Genomic DNA, 19,320 nt, shown 5'->3' on the forward strand with positions numbered 1-19,320 from the left:
TTTCGTTAATTACGCTTCTATTTCTTTCAGTTTCCTTCAAAATAAATTGATGGCATTGTAATTGAAATATCACAACTCAAACTAGAACGAAAAAGTCGGTGCGTAACAATATTAAATGAGATTACAGTAAATGAAAACTGGGTGATGTTAAAACGAAATGTTTTCGTATATAAAGTGGCAACACTTCTGTTATCATTCATGTAGAAGAAGCATATTTTTGTTTACCTCCATGGATCGAACAAAACAAAAGCTGCTATAATTGTATATCGGAAACGAGGTGTTTTGTAAACTGATTATATTATGAATAATATTACTAGTGACACCAAAGGTATGGTAAAAACCGGTGAAGAAGTAAATAATATATTTGAGGAATTCGAGGAGCTTCTTAAAAATAATGAGGTTGAATGTGAAATAACACAACAAACATATTAATTAATTGATTTAATTTCTATAGGGTTTAGAAACATCAACACGAGATACAGCAATACCAGCGCTAAAAGCACTCAATGAACATGTTGAATCAACGACAAAACCAAATAATGGAAACGAAGAAGGTCCCTACGTCAATGGCAAACAAATTATAAATGAGGAACAAGCTTCGAATTTTTTGCCAGCTTACTCTAACTATGATTTTCTTGTATCCACGGACTCTCAATCCTTGCCAGAAGAGGAACTTTCACTGTTCTCAGTTAATCAAAATGAACTACAACCTGTTAATGCACCATTCATGGTTCCTGGTATATATAAAAAAATCGCCAATGCATCGGGAGCTATCAGTAAACTTCCACCACAAAATTATGCTATCGATGTGACGAATGTTATATTGACGACAAAATGTCCCAAGGGGAAGATTATATCACGGGTTGATTTTGAAGGCGTCTCGTCTACCGAGGAGTCCACTGGCTACAAATTAAACCATGTTGAAGCAACCAGCTTGACTGAGGAAAAATTCTCTAATAATAGTACACCTTCTAATAACCTTTTAACTTTTGCATATAATATACACAAATCAGCAAAACCCGATTGTATCATGATTGATAGGTAATTAAGTCATACATATAATCAAAGATTTAATTAAAATTATTTTTTATTAGGGATAAAAATGAAATAAGGCGCATCCGAGCAGGGAGTAATCATCAAATTTTGTACCGACTTCTAGGTCCCGAAGATTTAAATCTACAAATTAATCAAACTTTAACTCACCCAACATCCGCCAGGAGCAAAATCTTTTCTGCAAAAGCTAAAATAGGTCGACCAAAAAAGCATTCTTTAGTAAATGAGGATAATCAGCAATCAGAAGGTGTGTTGAAAAGGCTGAAAATCGATCCCATTGTCAAACAACGGGAGACAAGTAAACCTGAGACTAATTTTCAGCAGCCATTTACGCGTACACGGTCCGGACGCGTGGTTAAATCTTTAACGACTCCACGCTTTGTTAACCAAGCCTCATATTTGGAAACTGATAATGTAAAAAATATAATTAGTGAATCAAAAGATAAGGATTTTCAATGCAAAGTAAAACCCCTTCCAACATCCCCCGAAGAACACAATTTGAATGTAAAAACATCTGAAACAAGTGTTTTAACAAACAATCGCCGAGTACCACCGGAAGCGATTTGCCCCAAATGTGGAAAAATATTTTTGGGGCGTCGCTTAAATCGTCACTTCATGCAACATCCTGACCATATGTTAGCAAAAATTGCTGAGAACCCATTGGAGCAACAACAAAATGTCGAAATTGTCACAGACAATACCAACGAAGACATGACTATTTTCCGATATCTTATTTCGAAATTGCAGAAACCTTTACTCAATGAAGATCAACGTGCTGATCTCTTTCTAAATGAACTAAATGATTTGGTGGAGCAATTACAGTTGCGGAGCACCCGACTTATACGTAATACTTCGGGTTTGCATTTCGTTAGTGCGCGAACAGCCCGGTTGTTAGGCATACCGGAGGGTCAGTATGCGCTTGATATGTCTGCTATAGACAGTGAGGTCCCCTTTATAGAAGCAGAGCATAACGGTTCGAACGGAGATGAGAGAAAACGACATCAGGTCATACAACCGGTGGTTACTGTAAGCACCCCCAGCTTAGATTACACAGCAATCAGTTTGGATGATACCCTAACAGATGAAGCAGCGCAAAAATTAAATTTATCAGCTGGTGGTAAGTTGTTACCACCCTCTGAGGAAAGCCTTCTGCGTGCTGTAGGTGACTTGGTGCATGATGGTATAACGAAATTGGTAGATGCCAATCTACTGCATCCACCGCGATCAGTTGTACAATCAACCGTAACCTCAACGCTGGTGCAGCAATATGATCATGTGAGCGACAATGCTGTGGAAGCATTAACTATTAAAGACGATAACGCGCCGCAGGAGGGCACGTCACTACTAGACCTGAAAGTTGACTTCTTTCAGTTCAAAAATAATTAAGTGCGCTAGGAATTTTTGATTTGGCGAAAAAAAGCAAAAATACTTTATTCACATACTCGTTCGATAAAACTCGAAAAAAAAATCCTTAGTTAAGGTTTAAGAAAAAATGTCATTTATAATAGTTTTTCAAATAAATGAATGACAAAGTTCAGTTACTTAATTTTATGTTCTACAAAATTTGCATACGGATGTAATAAAAAGCATCGAAATGTACCAAGACAGTAATTATTGTAGGTATATTCATGCTGTTGTTGTAATAGCGACGGGAATACATACTCATTTTTTGTTGCTTTTGATATATACATACATACATACATATATATACATTATTTAATATCGGTTACCATTTATTGCATAAAAAAGATATTAAAAGCTGTTTATCAAAATGCGGCTCACAAACGAAGGTGTTCCCTTGCGAACGTGTTTAATGGGAAACGGAAATAAGCTACTTTCAAAATAATGCTAGCAGCCTTTTGCGTTACAACATTTCAAAAATTGGTTGCTATGTATTTCAGTGTTAAATAAAGCGATTCACGAATTTGCATGGTAGAGTTCATTAACACTGCGGAAAAAGGAAAAAAATAATAAAGCTACACTCTTTATAGAAATTTATGTAAATATCGCTACTCCATTATTACTAAATTCCATAAATACTCAATGACTAATGAATGTATATACAGATATGTATTTATTGTATATTTGTTAATTGTATCTGCAAGTAATTTACTTAGTCTCTACAGTAGAATTCTAATGTTATTTGTAAGTTCTAAACATTATTTTTGTCATTATTAACTTAGAGCCGACCGTTTTTTTTTTAAAGAATATGCTATTTTAGCGTTTGCTTCGGCTAGGATTTCAACCCACAAACGAGCAATGTGGACACCTCACGCTATAAACCGGCATATACCATATTATTGCGAAATCTTTTCAATGATCTGTTCGAAGTTCTTTCCGGTGTTAATACTTCGCAGCTTCGTTGTTTTGAATCCTATTTATTTACACTGTTTGAACTTTGACCTTAAAAAAATATAATAATTTATCAGTTTACCCAGGAATTGCCTCAATGTACTTATATCCCTCCTAATAGAAACTACATATTCACAAGGTACTTGTAAATAAAGTGTATTAATTATTTTTCTACAAATAACTTCAGCGATAACTATCCAGCAAGTAGTCTTTGAATAAGAAATGGAGAAACGATTACATACTACTGTGGGCAAAAAATAGTAAGACTTGGTGCAAATTACTCAAAGAGGATCGAGAACCCGTTGACGACGAACCACGTCCGGGACACCATCAACATCAACTGACTTTTAGAATTGAAGTTTCCTTTCCTGACTTGGTTACCCATATTTGTACTGCATATCTTATCGTGAGATACGAATACGGATAAGTACTTTGGCTTAATTCATGCCTTAAGAAATTAAAAAATGTTAAGGGAAAGTAAAAAAAGATCTACACAGTTGTTGGAATTTCTAGAAAGATCCACAGTTAGCTATGAAAATATTAATATTTTGTAACCTTTCTTCTTCTTTACTGGCGTAGACACCGCTTACGCGATTATAGCCGAGTTAACAACAGCGCGCCAGTCGTTTCTTCTTTTCGCAAGATGGCACCAATTGGAGATTCCAAGCGAAGCCTGGTCTTCTCCCCCTGGTCCTTCCAACGGAGTGGAACAGTCTTCCTCTTCCTCTGCTTTCCCCGGTGGGTACTGCGTCGAATACTTTCAGAGCTGGAGTGTTTTCGTCCATTCGGACAACATGACCTAGCCAGCGTAGCCGCTGTCTTTTAATTCGCTGAACTATGTCAATCAATATATCTCATACAGCTCATCGTTCCATCGAATGCGATATTCGCCGTGGCCAACGCGCAAAGGCCCATAAATCTTTCGCAAAACATTTCTCTCGAAAACTCGCAACGTCGACTCATCAGTTGTTGTCATCGTCCATGCTTCTACACCATATAGCAGGACAGGAATTATGAGTGACTTATAAAGTTTGGTTTTTGTTCGTCGAGAGAGAACTTTACTTCTCAATTGCCTACTCAGTACGAAGTAGCACCTGTTGGCAAGAGTTATCCTGCATTGGATTTCCAGGTTGACATTGTTGGTGGTGTAAACACTGGTTCCAAGATAGACGAAATTATCTACCACTTCGAAGTTATGACTGTCAACAGTGACGTTCCCCCTGCGGGTACGGGGTCCCCGCCCCAGTTTTCAGGGCGCTGATCGACGCATTGTATTGATCCGTTGTACTTTTGAGCACCGTGGAGTTAAGCTGTCGACAGCAGGATCCCACGTTAAACACAATTAGACGTTGTCAACAGTGACGTGGGTGCCAATTTGCGAGTGCGACGACTGTTTGTTATTTCATCTTCACCACCAGACCCATTTGTTTCGCTGCCTTATCCATTCTGGAGAAAGCAGAACTAACAGCGCGGTGGTTAAGGCCAATGATATCAATGTCATCAGCATACGCCAGCAGCAGTACACTCTTGTAAAAGATTGTACCTGCTCGATTAAGTTCTGCAGCTCGAATTATTTTCTCCAGCAGCAGGTTGAAGAAGTCACACGAAAGGGAGTCCCCTTGTCTGAAACCTCGTTTGGTATCGAACCGCTCGGAGAAATCCTTCCCGATCCTGACGGAGCTTTTCGTGTTGCTCAACGTCAGTTTACACAGCCGTATTAGTTTTGCGGGGATACCAAATTCAGACATCGCGGCATAAAGGCAGCTCCTTTTCGTGCTGTCGAAAGCAGCTTTGAAAACGACGAAGTGGTGGTGTGTGCCGATTCTCCTTTCACGGGTCTTTTCCAAGATTTGGCGCATGGTGAATATCTGGTCGGTTGTTGATTTTCCAGGTCTGAAGCCACACTGATAAGGTCCAATCAGTTTGTTGACGGTGGGCTTTAATCTTTCACACAATACGCTCGATAGAACCTTATATGCGATGTTGAGGAGGCTAATCCCAGTTGGCGCAGATTGTGGGGTCTCCTTTTTTATGGATTGGGCATAGCGCACTTAAATTCCAATCGTTGGGCATGCTTTCGTCCGACCATATTTTACAAAGAAGCTGATGCTGATGCTCCTTATCAGTTCTTCGCCGCCGTATTTGAATAGCTCGGCCCGCAATCCATCGGCCCCTGCCGCTTTCTTGTTCTTCCGACGGGTGATTGCTATTCGAACTTCTTCATGGTCGGGCAATGGAACGTCTGCTCCATCGTCATCGATTGGGGAATCGGGTTCACCATCTCCTGGTATGATGCTTTCACTGCCATTCAGCAGGCTGGAGAAGTGTTCCCTCCATAATTTTAGTAAGCTCAGGGCATCAGTCACTAGGTCACCTCTGGGGGTTCTGCAAGAGTATGCTCCGGCCTTGAAACATTTTAGCGCGACGTGTTATCAAAATCTGTGGTTTATGACATTGTCACTGAGCACTTGAACATTCGCAAAGTGTGCGTGAAGATGGTCCCAAAAGTGCTCACTGATGACCAGTAATTGCGTCGGGCGCAAGTCTGCCAAGAAAATTTGAACATGTGTGAAAGTGACCCCCAATTTTTGAATAACGTTATCACAGGTGACGAGTAATGGATCTTTGAGTATGATCCCGAGACAAAGAGACAATCTTCCGAGCATTTTGAGAAGACAGGCTACTCTGGAGAATGCCTTCGGTGACGCCTTCAATGTTTGGAAATCGCGCTGACAGCGCTGCATCGACGCAAAAGGAGCCGCTATTGAAAGTTTTTATAGAATTATAACGATTGGTTCAATACATTCGACTCAGTCCTATTACTTTCCGCACAAACCCTGTACTTGAGCAAGCACGTTGTACACCGCTGCAAATTTTGGGACTTCTAAAATTACACTAAAGCTTAGATTACTCCAAAAAAATCCTAATCAATCGGCATTGTGCTAAGTTTATCGGATTCTGTTCTTCAGGCTTTGTTGACCAATAACTCCAATGTGGCGTTTGCATTATGAGAAGAGGCTTTGTCGGGCAAAAATACGATTTCATCGTTTTTATGTTGTTTATGTATGAAAGGTTTTTTTCTGGCTTTAATGTTAAGTCTATACAATGGCTGTGAGCATTTATAATTTTCGTGCGGCTTCAGTTTGACCTTTGCAAATCGTTATTGTTAAACGCTGTCTTACGCTTCCTAATGTTTTGGGGCGTCTTAATAGTCGGCTTTCTTCCAGAATGCGGTTTGCAGCAATAATCACGAACCAAAAATATATTTGCTGAGGATTTTTATCTATGTTGTTCTCTTACAATGATAGTTGAAATCTCAGATATAAACTCATTTCTTTCAAAATTTTGATGGTAAGTTAAATTGTGAGCAATTTTTACTTTTACTTGATACGAGTATACTAGATCTATATATAAGTTGTAGACGCGACATTTACATTTGTATAAAGTGATGGATTTGGCGCGTTACTACTATGAAACTACTTTGAAATAAAATTACGGCACACACATACGCAAAACAATAACACATTAATATAATTGACAATATTTCACTATCAGACATTTGCGAATGCTAATATGAAATAGCTCAATATACGATATTCCAAAAGGAAAGGAAAGGACATTCGTACATATGGACATTCGTCAATGTATGTCCGCCCGGTGTGTCTAACTTGGTTAAGGATTACAGGTTTTTTATTAATTCAAAGAGTTAGTTAACGTTTAACCCTCACAATGGAGGGTTGTTTGAGGAATTTTGTTTGCCGTGTGAGTCCCAAGAAATGGGCAACCAAATCTACAGAAAGTGTAAGAAGGGCACAAAAGAAATGTGTTACTTTGCGTCGCGTTTTGGCCACAAACACGGATGAGTTTTGTAAGAATACCACTTTACATGGCTTGAAATATGTCAACAATCAGTCTTTACATCCGGCCGAGCGGTTTGTACACGATTACGTTTATCAAGCCCCCTTTATTTTTAATTCATATCTCTTTCTCGCTCAGTTCGTTCTTTATAATATCGGTTATAGTTGTTTGCATTATATCAGCGTTCTACATATTAAAGGTGTACGAAAAATGGGCTACCACACCGGTTATTGTTGGTATAAATCCCGAACCGAACTTCGTTACAAATATACCTTTTCCAGCTGTTACCATTTGCAATTTGAACCAGGCATTGAAATCGAAGGCGATCGAAGCAAATAAGTGAGTAAAGAGTAAAATCAGAAAATATGGACAGTTAAAGAAATTGTAGGTATGTTTAAAACTAGTGGCACGTCTTAAAAAGTTGGGAAGGCTTTGGTACAGGTATTGCAGGACCTTATACCAAATTCTCCATACCCATAGGATGTTTTCGAACATATTTCAAGCAGAAGTCTTTGCTATAAGTCAGTGTGAAGCGATTAATATCTAACGCAACTCAGCGATAGTCAAAAAACTCAAAAAGATATCTCAGCTTATGAAATTAAATCGCTAATAATGGAGGGGTACACATAAAGGTTGAGCAGTCTATCAGTCAGCGACCATAGACATTCTATTTGGGTGGCGAAACATAAATGGGTAGCTGAATACGAACTGGCCGCCGAACTTGACCGCTTACTGGCAGTAAGTGAGGAAGGTATACGCCATACAACGCTGCTAATGGAAGTTTACAAGGTTTAAAGACTTGATTAACCTCCCCAGATACAAATTATATCTACTTGTTGCACTCTATACTGGGCACTGTAGGCTCAAGAAGCAACTGTCTAACATGGACATGGCTTTTTGTGAAAACTAAGCACCTGATTCTAGATTGCGAGCAATCTCAAGACCCTTGTATCTATCAAGGATAGATATTTCAGTAGCGACCAGCAAGCTCCTAGAATTCATCAGAGTGCAGGGCCTTTGTGAATATGTATGTAATAAAGGAGAGAGCTCAGTAGACCTTAGGTCGTTATGCAAAAATAATCTAAAAATGTTTTCATTAAACGCGAGGACCTCAGGTATACTCTTTTCTCTTTCTCTCTCTTTTCCAAAAATTTTAGCTGTATTCATAAAATTATTTAAAGTCAAGAAGTGAACTTAAGATTGAAGATATTACTGGATCTTACTTATCTATATCTCACAGCTTAACAGCGATTGAATTTGATGAAAGTTAACCGTGTGATTTCGCTTGTTAAAATTTTGGAAATGCCAAGGGTTTCATACATTTGATAAAGTCGACTCTTTGAGAAAAATAATGTATTATAGAATATCTTAAAATAACTCTGTGTCTGATTTTCAATGCTAAAATATATTTGTCTCAACGATAACAATTCTTTTATATTTTAAGCACTCAATTATCTATTTATTACAATATTATCTTCAATGTATCGGAAGAAGTTAATCTCCATTATTTTTTCGACATGACTGCTGGATGATCCATTTCGAGGTGCCTACTTTTTTTTAAGAAAAAACACAGCAACTTTCAATTCAATGGAGAATGTTTATTGTCATTCGAAAGAACATTATTTTTGATCTACTTTTTTTTTTTTTAATTATAACTTTCAAATGTTGCCGCGGCTAAGTCTTAGTTGATCCATTCGTTGAGTCCCATTTTCGGTTCGTTCCAGCATTTCGACTGGTGACTGGCGAAAGACACGCGTGATGTTTTACTCCAAGGCCTGAGTAGAAGCGGGATTGTCCGTTTAGACTTTAGTCTTTATATATCCCCACAGGAAAAAGTCTAACGATGTAACATCACAAGATCCTTGGTGGCCAATCGACCGGTCCAAAACGTGAAATTATCTGCTCACTGAAGTGTTCTCTCAATAAATCCCTTGACTGATATGATCGTGGGAAGTGGTGCCGTCTTGTTGAAACCAAACCAAATGTCGCCAAGATCACAAGCTTCAATTTCAGGGATAAAACATCTGATAATCATGACGCGATAAAGGTCGCCATTGACGGTTACGTTCTCATCGGCATCATTTTTGAAGAAATATATACCTATGATTCCACTGGCCCACAAATCACACCAAACCGTTGTTTTTTCTGGATGAAAAGCAGCTCTTGAATCTCTTCAGGTTGCTCTTCGTCCCAAATGCGTCAATTTTGCTCGTTTACATACCCATAAAGCCAGAAATGGCTTCACGCTGAACAAAATTTGGCTCGAAAACATCGGACCTTCTCAGAACCTTTCAAGAGCCCAAAGAGCGAAGCGATATGGCTTGAGAAGTTCGAGCAGCTTCAGTTTTGGGACAAGCTGTATTTTGTACGCTTTAAATTTAAGATGCTACGTAAAATGGGCCAAGTCCTTCCATACTTTAGTGCGAATTGCTGCGACCGTCGCCGGATCGACTCCAAGGTCTTCGTGTACACTCTCAGCTACGGTTGCTATATTTTCTTCACTGCCTATCACGTCCAATAGTCGGTCGAATATTATCCAATAATGTATGCTGGGTCTGAAGATGGGTGACGGTGTTGCGAAAAGTACGCTCAGTAGGCCGATTGTGTTGACCATAAGTTGTGCGCAGCGCGCGAAACTCATTTTTTACAGATCGGAAATTTTCGTAATAAAGTTGAACGATTTGTAAATGTTGTTCAGGCGTGAGTTTTTCAATGATGAAATGCCAAACATTATTGCACAAAAATAACATGACAGCTTGACACGACTCACGCGTGATCTGTCAAAAAGGAAAGGCTTTTTGAAAAAGAAACTCTGGTTGTATCACCCGTTAGTTAGGAAATCATCAGATGATATACTCTTTTTAGAGAAAGAGTATAATTCTTTGGTTATTAATTTATTATTCTGCGAAATTCTGACAGTTGGGCTTATGCTGTTTATTTATCTACAGAAATCCTAAACAACGTGCTATGCTGAAGTTGCTATGTAAAAATGAATCCGACGAGGAACAATCTACAATCAGCTCTAATTGGAGTAATTTGGAAAGCATTATAATGAATGTAAGTTTCATACAGATTAAGAATGAGAGAAATAGAGATTACGACATCTTCGTTCCATCACTTTTTTAAGTGTATTTGACAGAAAAATGCAATAGTAGCTGAGATCATGAATAAGAATTTGTCTTTGATTACTACGAAACTTTGGTAGCCGGTTTTATTGATGACGTGGTGTGTCGCAATCTTGTCTCTATTATTCTTGATAGAAATAACATATTTATGTATTTTTTTTCATGAAATTTGAAACAATATCCGGACAAATGTAACCATAGATTTCGCAACCCTGTGAGGATATGATGGTGGCTTGTCGTTTTGCAGCCAATGAATACGACTGTTCTAAATACTTCATACCAATTATAACCGATGAGGGTCTGTGCTGTGTTTTCAATATGCTGCATCCGAAATTTATGTTCATATCACAGTAAGGTTTAAGAATAAATTTTTGCATCAAAATAATTAATTTGTAATTTTTCACAGCATACCGCGTAGCATGCGCAACATACCAGAACGTGACTATGAGCCTATTGATTGGTATGCCGAACGGGGTTATCCCCCTGATTTACCAAATAAATACTACCCACGTCGTATAGCGGGCACCGGAGAGTCGCTAGGCCTCTCCATCACGCTCGACGTGGAGGCTGACAAGTATTACTGCTCGTCCACAAATAGCGTTGGCTTCAAACTCTCTCTGCACAGTCCGAACGAGTCGCCCAACGTGCACGAGACTGGTGTGTTGATTGCGCCTGGCAAGGAGACTAAGGTTCGTGTACGCCCTGATAAGACCGAAACGACACAAAAGCTGCGCTCGGTGGATACCAAATACAGACGCTGTCTGTTCCATGATGAACGACAGCTACTTTACTTTGCACATTACACCCAGCGCAATTGCGAAATGGAATGCATTGCTAAAATGCTTTTAGAACACTGTGGCTGCATAAGCTTCTATATGCCGAAGATCTACAAGAACTCGACGATCTGCAACATACGCTCCTTGCACTGTGTGGAAATGGTGCGTTTGCGTAAAGATCCGACGATCGGTTCGTGTCTGGACGCTTGTTGGCCGAGTTGCTACGATTTGACTTTCCTTGTAGATGTCTTTGCAATACCGTTATGGAGTGACGAATTCTTTATTGAAAATAAGCGCGTGCAGCGATACAACAAGACCTATGCGCGAAAGAATATTGCGGTAGTTAATATGTATTTTAAGGAGTACTCCTTTCGCAGCAGCATACAGACGGAATTCATAGGAACCACCGATTTTTTGTGTAGGATCCCGTATCAGCCACATATTGTTTAAATTTTTTATTTTTTCCATTCCTTTTATGCATTTGCAGCCGCAGTTGGTGGACTAATGGGTTTGTTTTTGGGGTTTAGCTTCATATCAATTGTCGAGTTGGTGTACTATGCCATCATACACCCCATACGTACTTTATTGCAGTTCGAGTACTCAAGAAAGCCGGATATTGCGGAAAAGCTGATCAGATGCGACAAGACCACCGTGTGCCGTCAGTGGTCTTCGGTGCAACGTTACAAACGCTTGCGAAAATACTTACGTTTACGTGCAATTTATGGCAAAGCTAATAAGTCAAACAAGCAAAGGGCTGGTTACAAACGTTTAAGCAATAATGCCGTTAAATGTATAACGGACACTTTGAAAAAGGAACAGGACATAAGGACGTAGACTTGTGAGGTGGAACAGAGGTTGACATGGCAATGAAATATGCCTTAATGACAGGCGGTCAATCGGAATGACCAATAACTTATTGAATATGCGATGACATTACTTACTAGATATATTAACTCATTTTCGACTTCACTGGGAACTAATGCTATTAATTTATGTAATTAACACCTACAGCACATTTGTATATGTGTGGGTATTACACTTAAGTCACTTTTAATATTGTCCACTTTGTGACTTCTTCTGTAAGCAATATATGTTTTCTGCTATGATTAACTTTTAAATGTCTAAAATTATGAGTATATAAACAAATGTAGTTCAAATTGAATGGCACAGTGACAAGCTGAAACTTGAACCGCTCAGCAGTCTTTATTCAAGGTGAATACCAAAGGAACTTCCTAAAGTGACGATTGAAATGGAGAAAAATCAAGTTTCGGTGAAAAAGAAATATAGGAAAATTAAGTTGGCTGTGGCTGAGAGCTGTAAAGATTATTGTGACAATACAACAATACACGGGCTAAAATATATAGCCAATAGCAATCTTTTGCTACGTGAAAGGTAAGCAAATATTGTACATTCAATAGCAGCAGTTCAAAATAAAGTAAGGTTAGGTTAGCTCACGGCAGTTCTTTGTAATACATAATTATTCCTAAGCATTGATCGAAAAGACTCTCAAAAACCGGCAAAGCGCTTTGAGCCTGCCACAAATTTGTTGAGACGGCTGATAACAATCCCTCCCACGATTGCGCAAAGATAAATCTTACTGACAAGTTGTTCAGTGGAGCTGCTGCGTTGGTGCTATGCTAGAAGCATCTAGCAGTCGCATATATACACTTGCTTTGCATAATACAATTGAATTTTCCTAACTCAAATCATCATAATCAACAAATAACTTCGTGTTAGAGAGACTTCGAGGTTTAGAAGTTTTCATTAAAACATTAAATTTTTCAAAAAGCTGTAATATGTATATGTATACACTGTTTTATTTACTTAATTCTTATAAAGTTGTTTCTTTACGTACATAAAACATGTATTCTGTAATTTTTGGCTCAACATATAATTTTTGTTTGTTTGTTTCAGCGCAAAGAGATTCTAATCTGTTTATTGTTTTGTAGTGACCGTCAGTCTCAACACTCTTTAGTGTATTAATATTCGTCAGTTGTATTAATATTCGTATTTAAATAGGAATTTAAAATAGCAAAGGACTTTTTGGATGACGGTTGAATAATTTCTACTTCAGAATCCTCGTCGTTTTTCATGGCGCTAGAAGTCATATTCGTTGGGTCTGAAATATGCGCTTCCGCAATATCTATCATCTGTTATAAATCCGGCTGATCCAATCTCATTATCCTCTGGCCCACAAACCACACCAAACCTTTGTTTTTTCTGGATGAAATGGCAGCTCTTGAATCTCTTCAGATTGCTCTTCGTCTCAAAAGCGGTAATTTTGCTTATTTAGATACCCATTGTGACAGAAATGGGCCTCATAGCACAAACAAAATTTGGTTCGCAAACGTCGGATCTTGTTGGAACATTTCAAGAGCCCTTAGAGCCAAGCGGTGTCGCTTGGGAAGGTCGAGCGGCTTCAATTTCTGCACAAGCTGGATTTTTTGTTTACTTTCAATTTAAGATATCGTCGTAAAATACGCCAAGTCACTCCATACCAGGTTGTTCAATAAGTTTTGTCGTTCGATAAGAGAGGGCTTTGCTACTAGCCCAAATTTTTTTTTTGTTTTAGTTCATATGAACGTATGTATGTGAAGTCATGTCATTTCAATCTGTCAATTCATTCTTTTTTTACAAACCATTTAGTGTCGCCGTGTCACAATATTTTTTTACAATGGCAAAATTGAATATCATGCAGTGATAAAATTCTTATATCTGGAAGGTGTAGCACCAAACGGAATTCACCAACGAATGTTAAAAGTGTATAATGATTGTTCACCTACAATTAGAACAGTAGAAAAATGTCGTACAAGCCTAGAAGACGAACCACGTGAAGGACGTACAAAAAGCGCATCAACACCAGAAATCATAGCCGAAATATAGGATATGGTTTTGGAATATAGTCGATTGACTGAGAGAGATTTAGTAGAGGCTCTACACATCCCATTAGGCAGTGTGAGCCATATTTTAAGTGAAATTTTGGGTTTTAGAAAGCTGTGTGCACATGGGTGCCGCATTCGCTAACAAAGGAACAAAAACACATTCGAATGCGACTTTCTCAGCAACATTTGGAGCGTCTTAGAAAAGATGAAGTGGATTTTGTGCATCGATTCATCACTATGGATGAGACTTGCGTTTATCACCATGATCCTGAAACAAAACAAGAGGCTAAAGTGTGGTGTGAACCTGGTTGTTCGGCTTCGAAATGAGTTCGTGTCCGGAAATCGGCCAAGAAGTTTATGGCATCAGTTTTTTGGGATGCGAGAGGAATTTTGTTTGTGGATTACTTGCAAACTAGTAAAACAATTAATTAATTAATATTATTGCAACCTTTTGGACCAGGTGAAGGAAAAGATTCGTGAAAAAAGACCCGGTTTGCAGAAGAAAAAAATCCTTTTTCATCAGGACAATGCACCCTGTCACAAGAGCATTTTGACAATGGCTAAAATCCATGAATTAAAGTTCGAATTGTTGGAGCATCCATCGTATTCACCAGATTTGAGCCCTAGCGACTTTATTGAACAACCTGGTACGTCGGTCCGAGTTCCTGCGAACGGTGCCGAATCGACTCTTCTCGGTCTTCGTGTACACTCTCAGCTACGGCTGCTATATTTTCTTCACTGCGCGCTGGATGTAGTCTGTCCGTTCAAATATTATCCAAAAATGCTGCATATCAAGGTGGGTGTTTGAAAAAGTACGCTCAGTAGGCCGATTATGTTGACTATAAGTTGAGCGAAATGCGCGAAAAACATTCTTTATAAAAGACGAATTTTCGCAATAAAGCGAGAGCACTTCATTACGAAGTCACGAAGTTTGTAACACCCAGAAGGAAGCGTCGAAGACCCTTTAAAGTATATATATAAATGATCAGTATGTTGAGCTGAGTCGATTTAGCCATGTCCGTCTGTCTGTCTGTCTGTCTGTTCGTCTGTCCGCCTGGCCGTCTGTATATATACGAACTTATCCCTCAGTTTTTAAGATATCGTTTTGAAATTTTGTAAACATCATTTTCTCCTCAAGAAGCTGCTTATTTGTCGGAACTGCCGATATCGAACCACACATGTGTACACATATAGCTGCCATACAAACTGAACGATCAGAATCAAGTTCTTGTACCGAAAACTTTCACATTTGACAATGTATCTTCACAAAAGTTGGCACAGGTTATTCTCTAAGATAATAATGTAATATATGAAGAAATTGTTCAGATCGGTTTACTACAAACTGAATGATCGAAATCAAATGCTAGCATGGGAAACTTTCTCATTTGACGACATATCTTCCCGAAATTTGGCATGAGTTATTGTTTACAGAAATTATGTAATATCAGAAGAAATTGTTCAGATCGGATTACTATAGCATATAGCTGCCATACAAACCGAACGATCGGATACAAGGGCTTGTATGGAAAACTTTCGCATTTGACGTGATATCTTCATAAAATTTGACATGGATTAATGCATAATCTCCGAAAAAATTGTTCAGATAGGATTACTATAGCATACAGCTTCCTTACAAACTGTACACATAGTTACTAAAAGAACTGCTTCGGTGCAGCCGAACGTTTTTTCTTGTTTTTATAATTTATTGACATTTAATGACAAAATTTATGTAAAAAAACATGGGAAAAAATTAAAAAAAGAGACATTTATTACTTTTTTATTTATCAAAACTTTTTCATGATTCTAATAGGGACGATAACTATTCACGTACTTTTTAAGAATAAATTGAGTTTTTGTGTTTCAGATGATTCAAACATGAGAAATCGCGTCCGCCAGTGAAACAACACATCTCATTCACCTAGCCATTTCTCCGACAGATGTCATCAAAAAATTCCGAAAAAATTTGTTTATACACTCCACGATATACCTCATGATATGTGAAAAAAGCTCTTTGTAGAATAAAACTTACTATGAAGAAAATGTCAAAAAACAGGCCAGGTTACTCTACTGACCCCTTAATATTAAATGGTTGAGATGTTTTTATTTAAGATAATATTTTAGATATGAAACAAGATATAAGGCTGAAGTGATTACGTGACTTATATTATTCTAATACCAAGAATTACCTCAATCGATTCACAATTTCGAATTTTAAAGAAATTTCAATTCATTAATAATATTTCATAAGCAACTGAAAATATGTATGTACATATATCTTACACTTTAATTTATAATATTCTACGGAGCGTTTCGAACAACTCCACTCAAGAATTATGGGCTTAAAAGCAATTTCGAACCCGCGATTTTTAAGGCGATGTTTAGCTTTTATTGATCACCTGTTCGAATCGGCTAGATTGGACAATTAAAACATAAATCTCATACAACCATCATAACGGCAAATAAATCCCTAAAAGGTCGAAGCTTTTCCCTAAAGACTCGAAACTGATTTTGAATTAATCTAGAGAAATCTTGTTCAAAATGCTTCGTTGAACTTTCGCATGAAACTACAAAACAAATTTATGTATTTTTATTTCAGAATATTTTTCGCAGTTTCATTTATATTAGTTGTTTTTGGAGCAGTTTTCTTCGTGAATAAAGCGTATGAAAAATGGAAATATACACCGGTTATTGTGAGCATAAATGCAAGGACCACTGGAATAACCACGGATCCATTCCCCGCAGTAACTATTTGTAACTTAAACAAGGTTTATAAAAAGAAGGTTGAACAGTTCTCAATGTAAGTAGAAAATAAGTACATATGTGTAGGTATATGTATATATATATATGTAGATATATATCATATAAGTGGTACTATTTATTGCAAAGATTTTCGTACATTTATTACACTAACTCCTTCATACTATTTCAGCTACTCCCCGGAATATGTAAAGATGCAATTAATTTGTAAACATAAAGTGAATGCAACAATGGCGAACTCAATCCCCAATTGGAACAACTTGAGGCATTTCATAAAAGAAGTAAAGACCGAACACTAGATCTTTTCACACTTGCTTTTATACTAGACTACTCTGAAAGTATTGAAAACTCTTTGTTGTATGTTCTAACTTTGCCTAAAGGATTAAGGGATTTTCTTAAGTTATTAAAAAATTTATGAATTCTTGCAAGTTTCACAAAGTGAAGACTGTACTATCAAAATACTTTGTATGTTGTTATAAGTCCAGAAACGTTGGAGACCATATTTAAGCATACACCACATATGTGTGTGAATAAATGACGTGCTGAGCCGATTTGGCATTGCCAGTCTGACCGTCCCTCTTTATATACGTGAATTAGTCCCTCAGTTTGTGCAATATCGATATGCAAATTTGTATACGTTCTTTTCTCTCCAAGGAGCTGCTTATTTGCCAGAACCGCCGATATTGGACCACTATATCACATAGCTGTGGCATAAGCTGATTGATCAAAATGAAGTCTTTGTTTTAAAAACTTCTTTTATTTGACAAATTATCTTTGAATAATTTGGCATAGATTATTATCCAAATATGTTTCTCAAATGGGACCTTTACAGTATATAGCTGTCATTCAAATTAATTTATCAAAATCAAGCATATACCAAACAACGTGGCTAGAAAGAACTATGAAAGAAGTAGAACAAGTTCAAAGCTATTTTATACTCTCCCATTTTGGGAGTTTCGCAAAACAATTTTTGGGGTCTCGACCACGGTAAATGGCGATTTCGTTTATATTTAATGTTAAAAAATACCATAGCTGAGAAAACATGTCCACTTTTTTACCCAAATATAACACAAATTGACCAATGTAAACATTCAAATATAAAGTGACTATAGTTGGGCAAGAGGAAGGGGGTCTGGATGTTAAGCTAAAACTGAAAATATGTTTTTCATAATTTTATTGCGATATGAGATTACGAATATACTTTACATAAATATTTTTGGCACTCATTATTTTTTATCCAGTTTTATACAAAGTTTTTCGTACATTTATTGAATTTATTTCCGAAATGCTCTCACACATTGACCGATATTTGCCACATAAAGCTAACCGAAAGTTTAAAATGCATAAATGTAATGGGTATATAAGAGCTAGGAGAAGTATTTCCATTTTTACCATGAATAAAGACTTAGGTATAGAACAGATTGAGCGATATTTTAGATATTATCGATAAAAAGTCAGCGTAGGCACTGAGATCCTTATATTAGTTGTTCAAAAGCTCTATGCTTTGTACTAATTATACTTTTGTGTCTTAATTCGTGGCTAAGTTATGGCACTTTGTAATTTTTGTGGGAGGGGCAACGTGCTGATTAGTCAAGTTCTCGTTTGCACGCACAGACGAATGGACGTAGATAGGCATCCGAGTTTCAACTCGTGTCGTAGTCCTCATAATTTTGGTATATATACTTATATACTATATATACAGTGAGTCACAGTAAAAATGAGCCACATAATGGTGCTATCGGAAACTTGACAATTAAAACAAAACTCAAACTGATACTAAAACAAGTAAGAACGGACTAAGTTCAGATGCAACCGAACATTTAATACTCTTGCAACTTGCAGGAATCAAAGCCAGAGGATCGGAATCTAAGCAATTTTATATATACATACACCATATATAAATTATACACTGACCTACATACATATTTGGCATAAGATTTGTTAGAAAAACTAAAATCATTATACATAGTCATTATACAAAATCAGCCGGATGTTCCAAAATCCTGGTAATGGTTATATGGGGGCTAGGTCAAGTTTTCGCCCAATTGTATACATTTAGGGCACAATGTTATACTATTATGAGTAAAATATGTGCCGAAATTTTCACTGAGATAACTCAGATATTGGCATATATACAGCATAAAAGCACCAGGAACTTCTAAAATTTTTATATTTGGCATATCAGGGAAGTGTTGAGCCGATTTCACCATTGTTGATACACAGAATTACTACTGCAGGAAAAGGATTCTGTCGGAATTTATATTGCATATTTCACACATTGACCGATATTTTCGAACAAAAGTCAACTATCGATACTGGGGTCCACATATTCGGTACATAGGGTCTTGAACAGTTCTGGTTGGATTTGAACAATTTTCTGTCAAAAGGTGGTATACACTAAAGGCATTATTCGTGCAAAGGTTAATCCCATTATATTAATTGCTTCTTCAATTGTATACTGGAGATTATGCTATATGGAAAGTGGGCGTGGTTATTGTCCGATTTCACTCATTTTCA

The 19,320-nt window shown here is 37.4% G+C and overlaps 2 protein-coding genes and 1 pseudogene across 2 annotated transcripts; all 3 read left to right on the forward strand.

Moving 5' to 3' along the window:
- Nucleotides 1–120: 120 nt before the first annotated feature.
- LOC120775644 lies at nucleotides 121–2,599 on the forward strand. The gene is made up of 3 exons (XM_040105899.1): nucleotides 121–399; nucleotides 455–1,041; nucleotides 1,095–2,599. Exons 1-3 carry the CDS (start codon nucleotides 301–303, stop codon nucleotides 2,437–2,439), a joined length of 2,031 nt encoding a protein of 676 aa, XP_039961833.1. The 5' UTR covers nucleotides 121–300; the 3' UTR covers nucleotides 2,440–2,599.
- A 4,535-nt stretch (nucleotides 2,600–7,134) lies between these two features.
- LOC120773875 (pickpocket protein 28-like) lies at nucleotides 7,135–11,998 on the forward strand. The gene is made up of 6 exons (XM_040103030.1): nucleotides 7,135–7,337; nucleotides 7,402–7,602; nucleotides 10,212–10,320; nucleotides 10,590–10,738; nucleotides 10,795–11,582; nucleotides 11,652–11,998. Exons 1-6 carry the CDS (start codon nucleotides 7,135–7,137, stop codon nucleotides 11,996–11,998), a joined length of 1,797 nt encoding a protein of 598 aa, XP_039958964.1.
- A 415-nt stretch (nucleotides 11,999–12,413) lies between these two features.
- Nucleotides 12,414–14,301, forward strand: LOC120773885 (annotated as a pseudogene).
- Nucleotides 14,302–19,320: the final 5,019 nt, after the last annotated feature.

This window comes from Bactrocera tryoni, chromosome 4, assembly GCF_016617805.1.
Source record: "Bactrocera tryoni isolate S06 chromosome 4, CSIRO_BtryS06_freeze2, whole genome shotgun sequence".
Taxonomy (NCBI): domain Eukaryota; kingdom Metazoa; phylum Arthropoda; class Insecta; order Diptera; family Tephritidae; genus Bactrocera; species Bactrocera tryoni.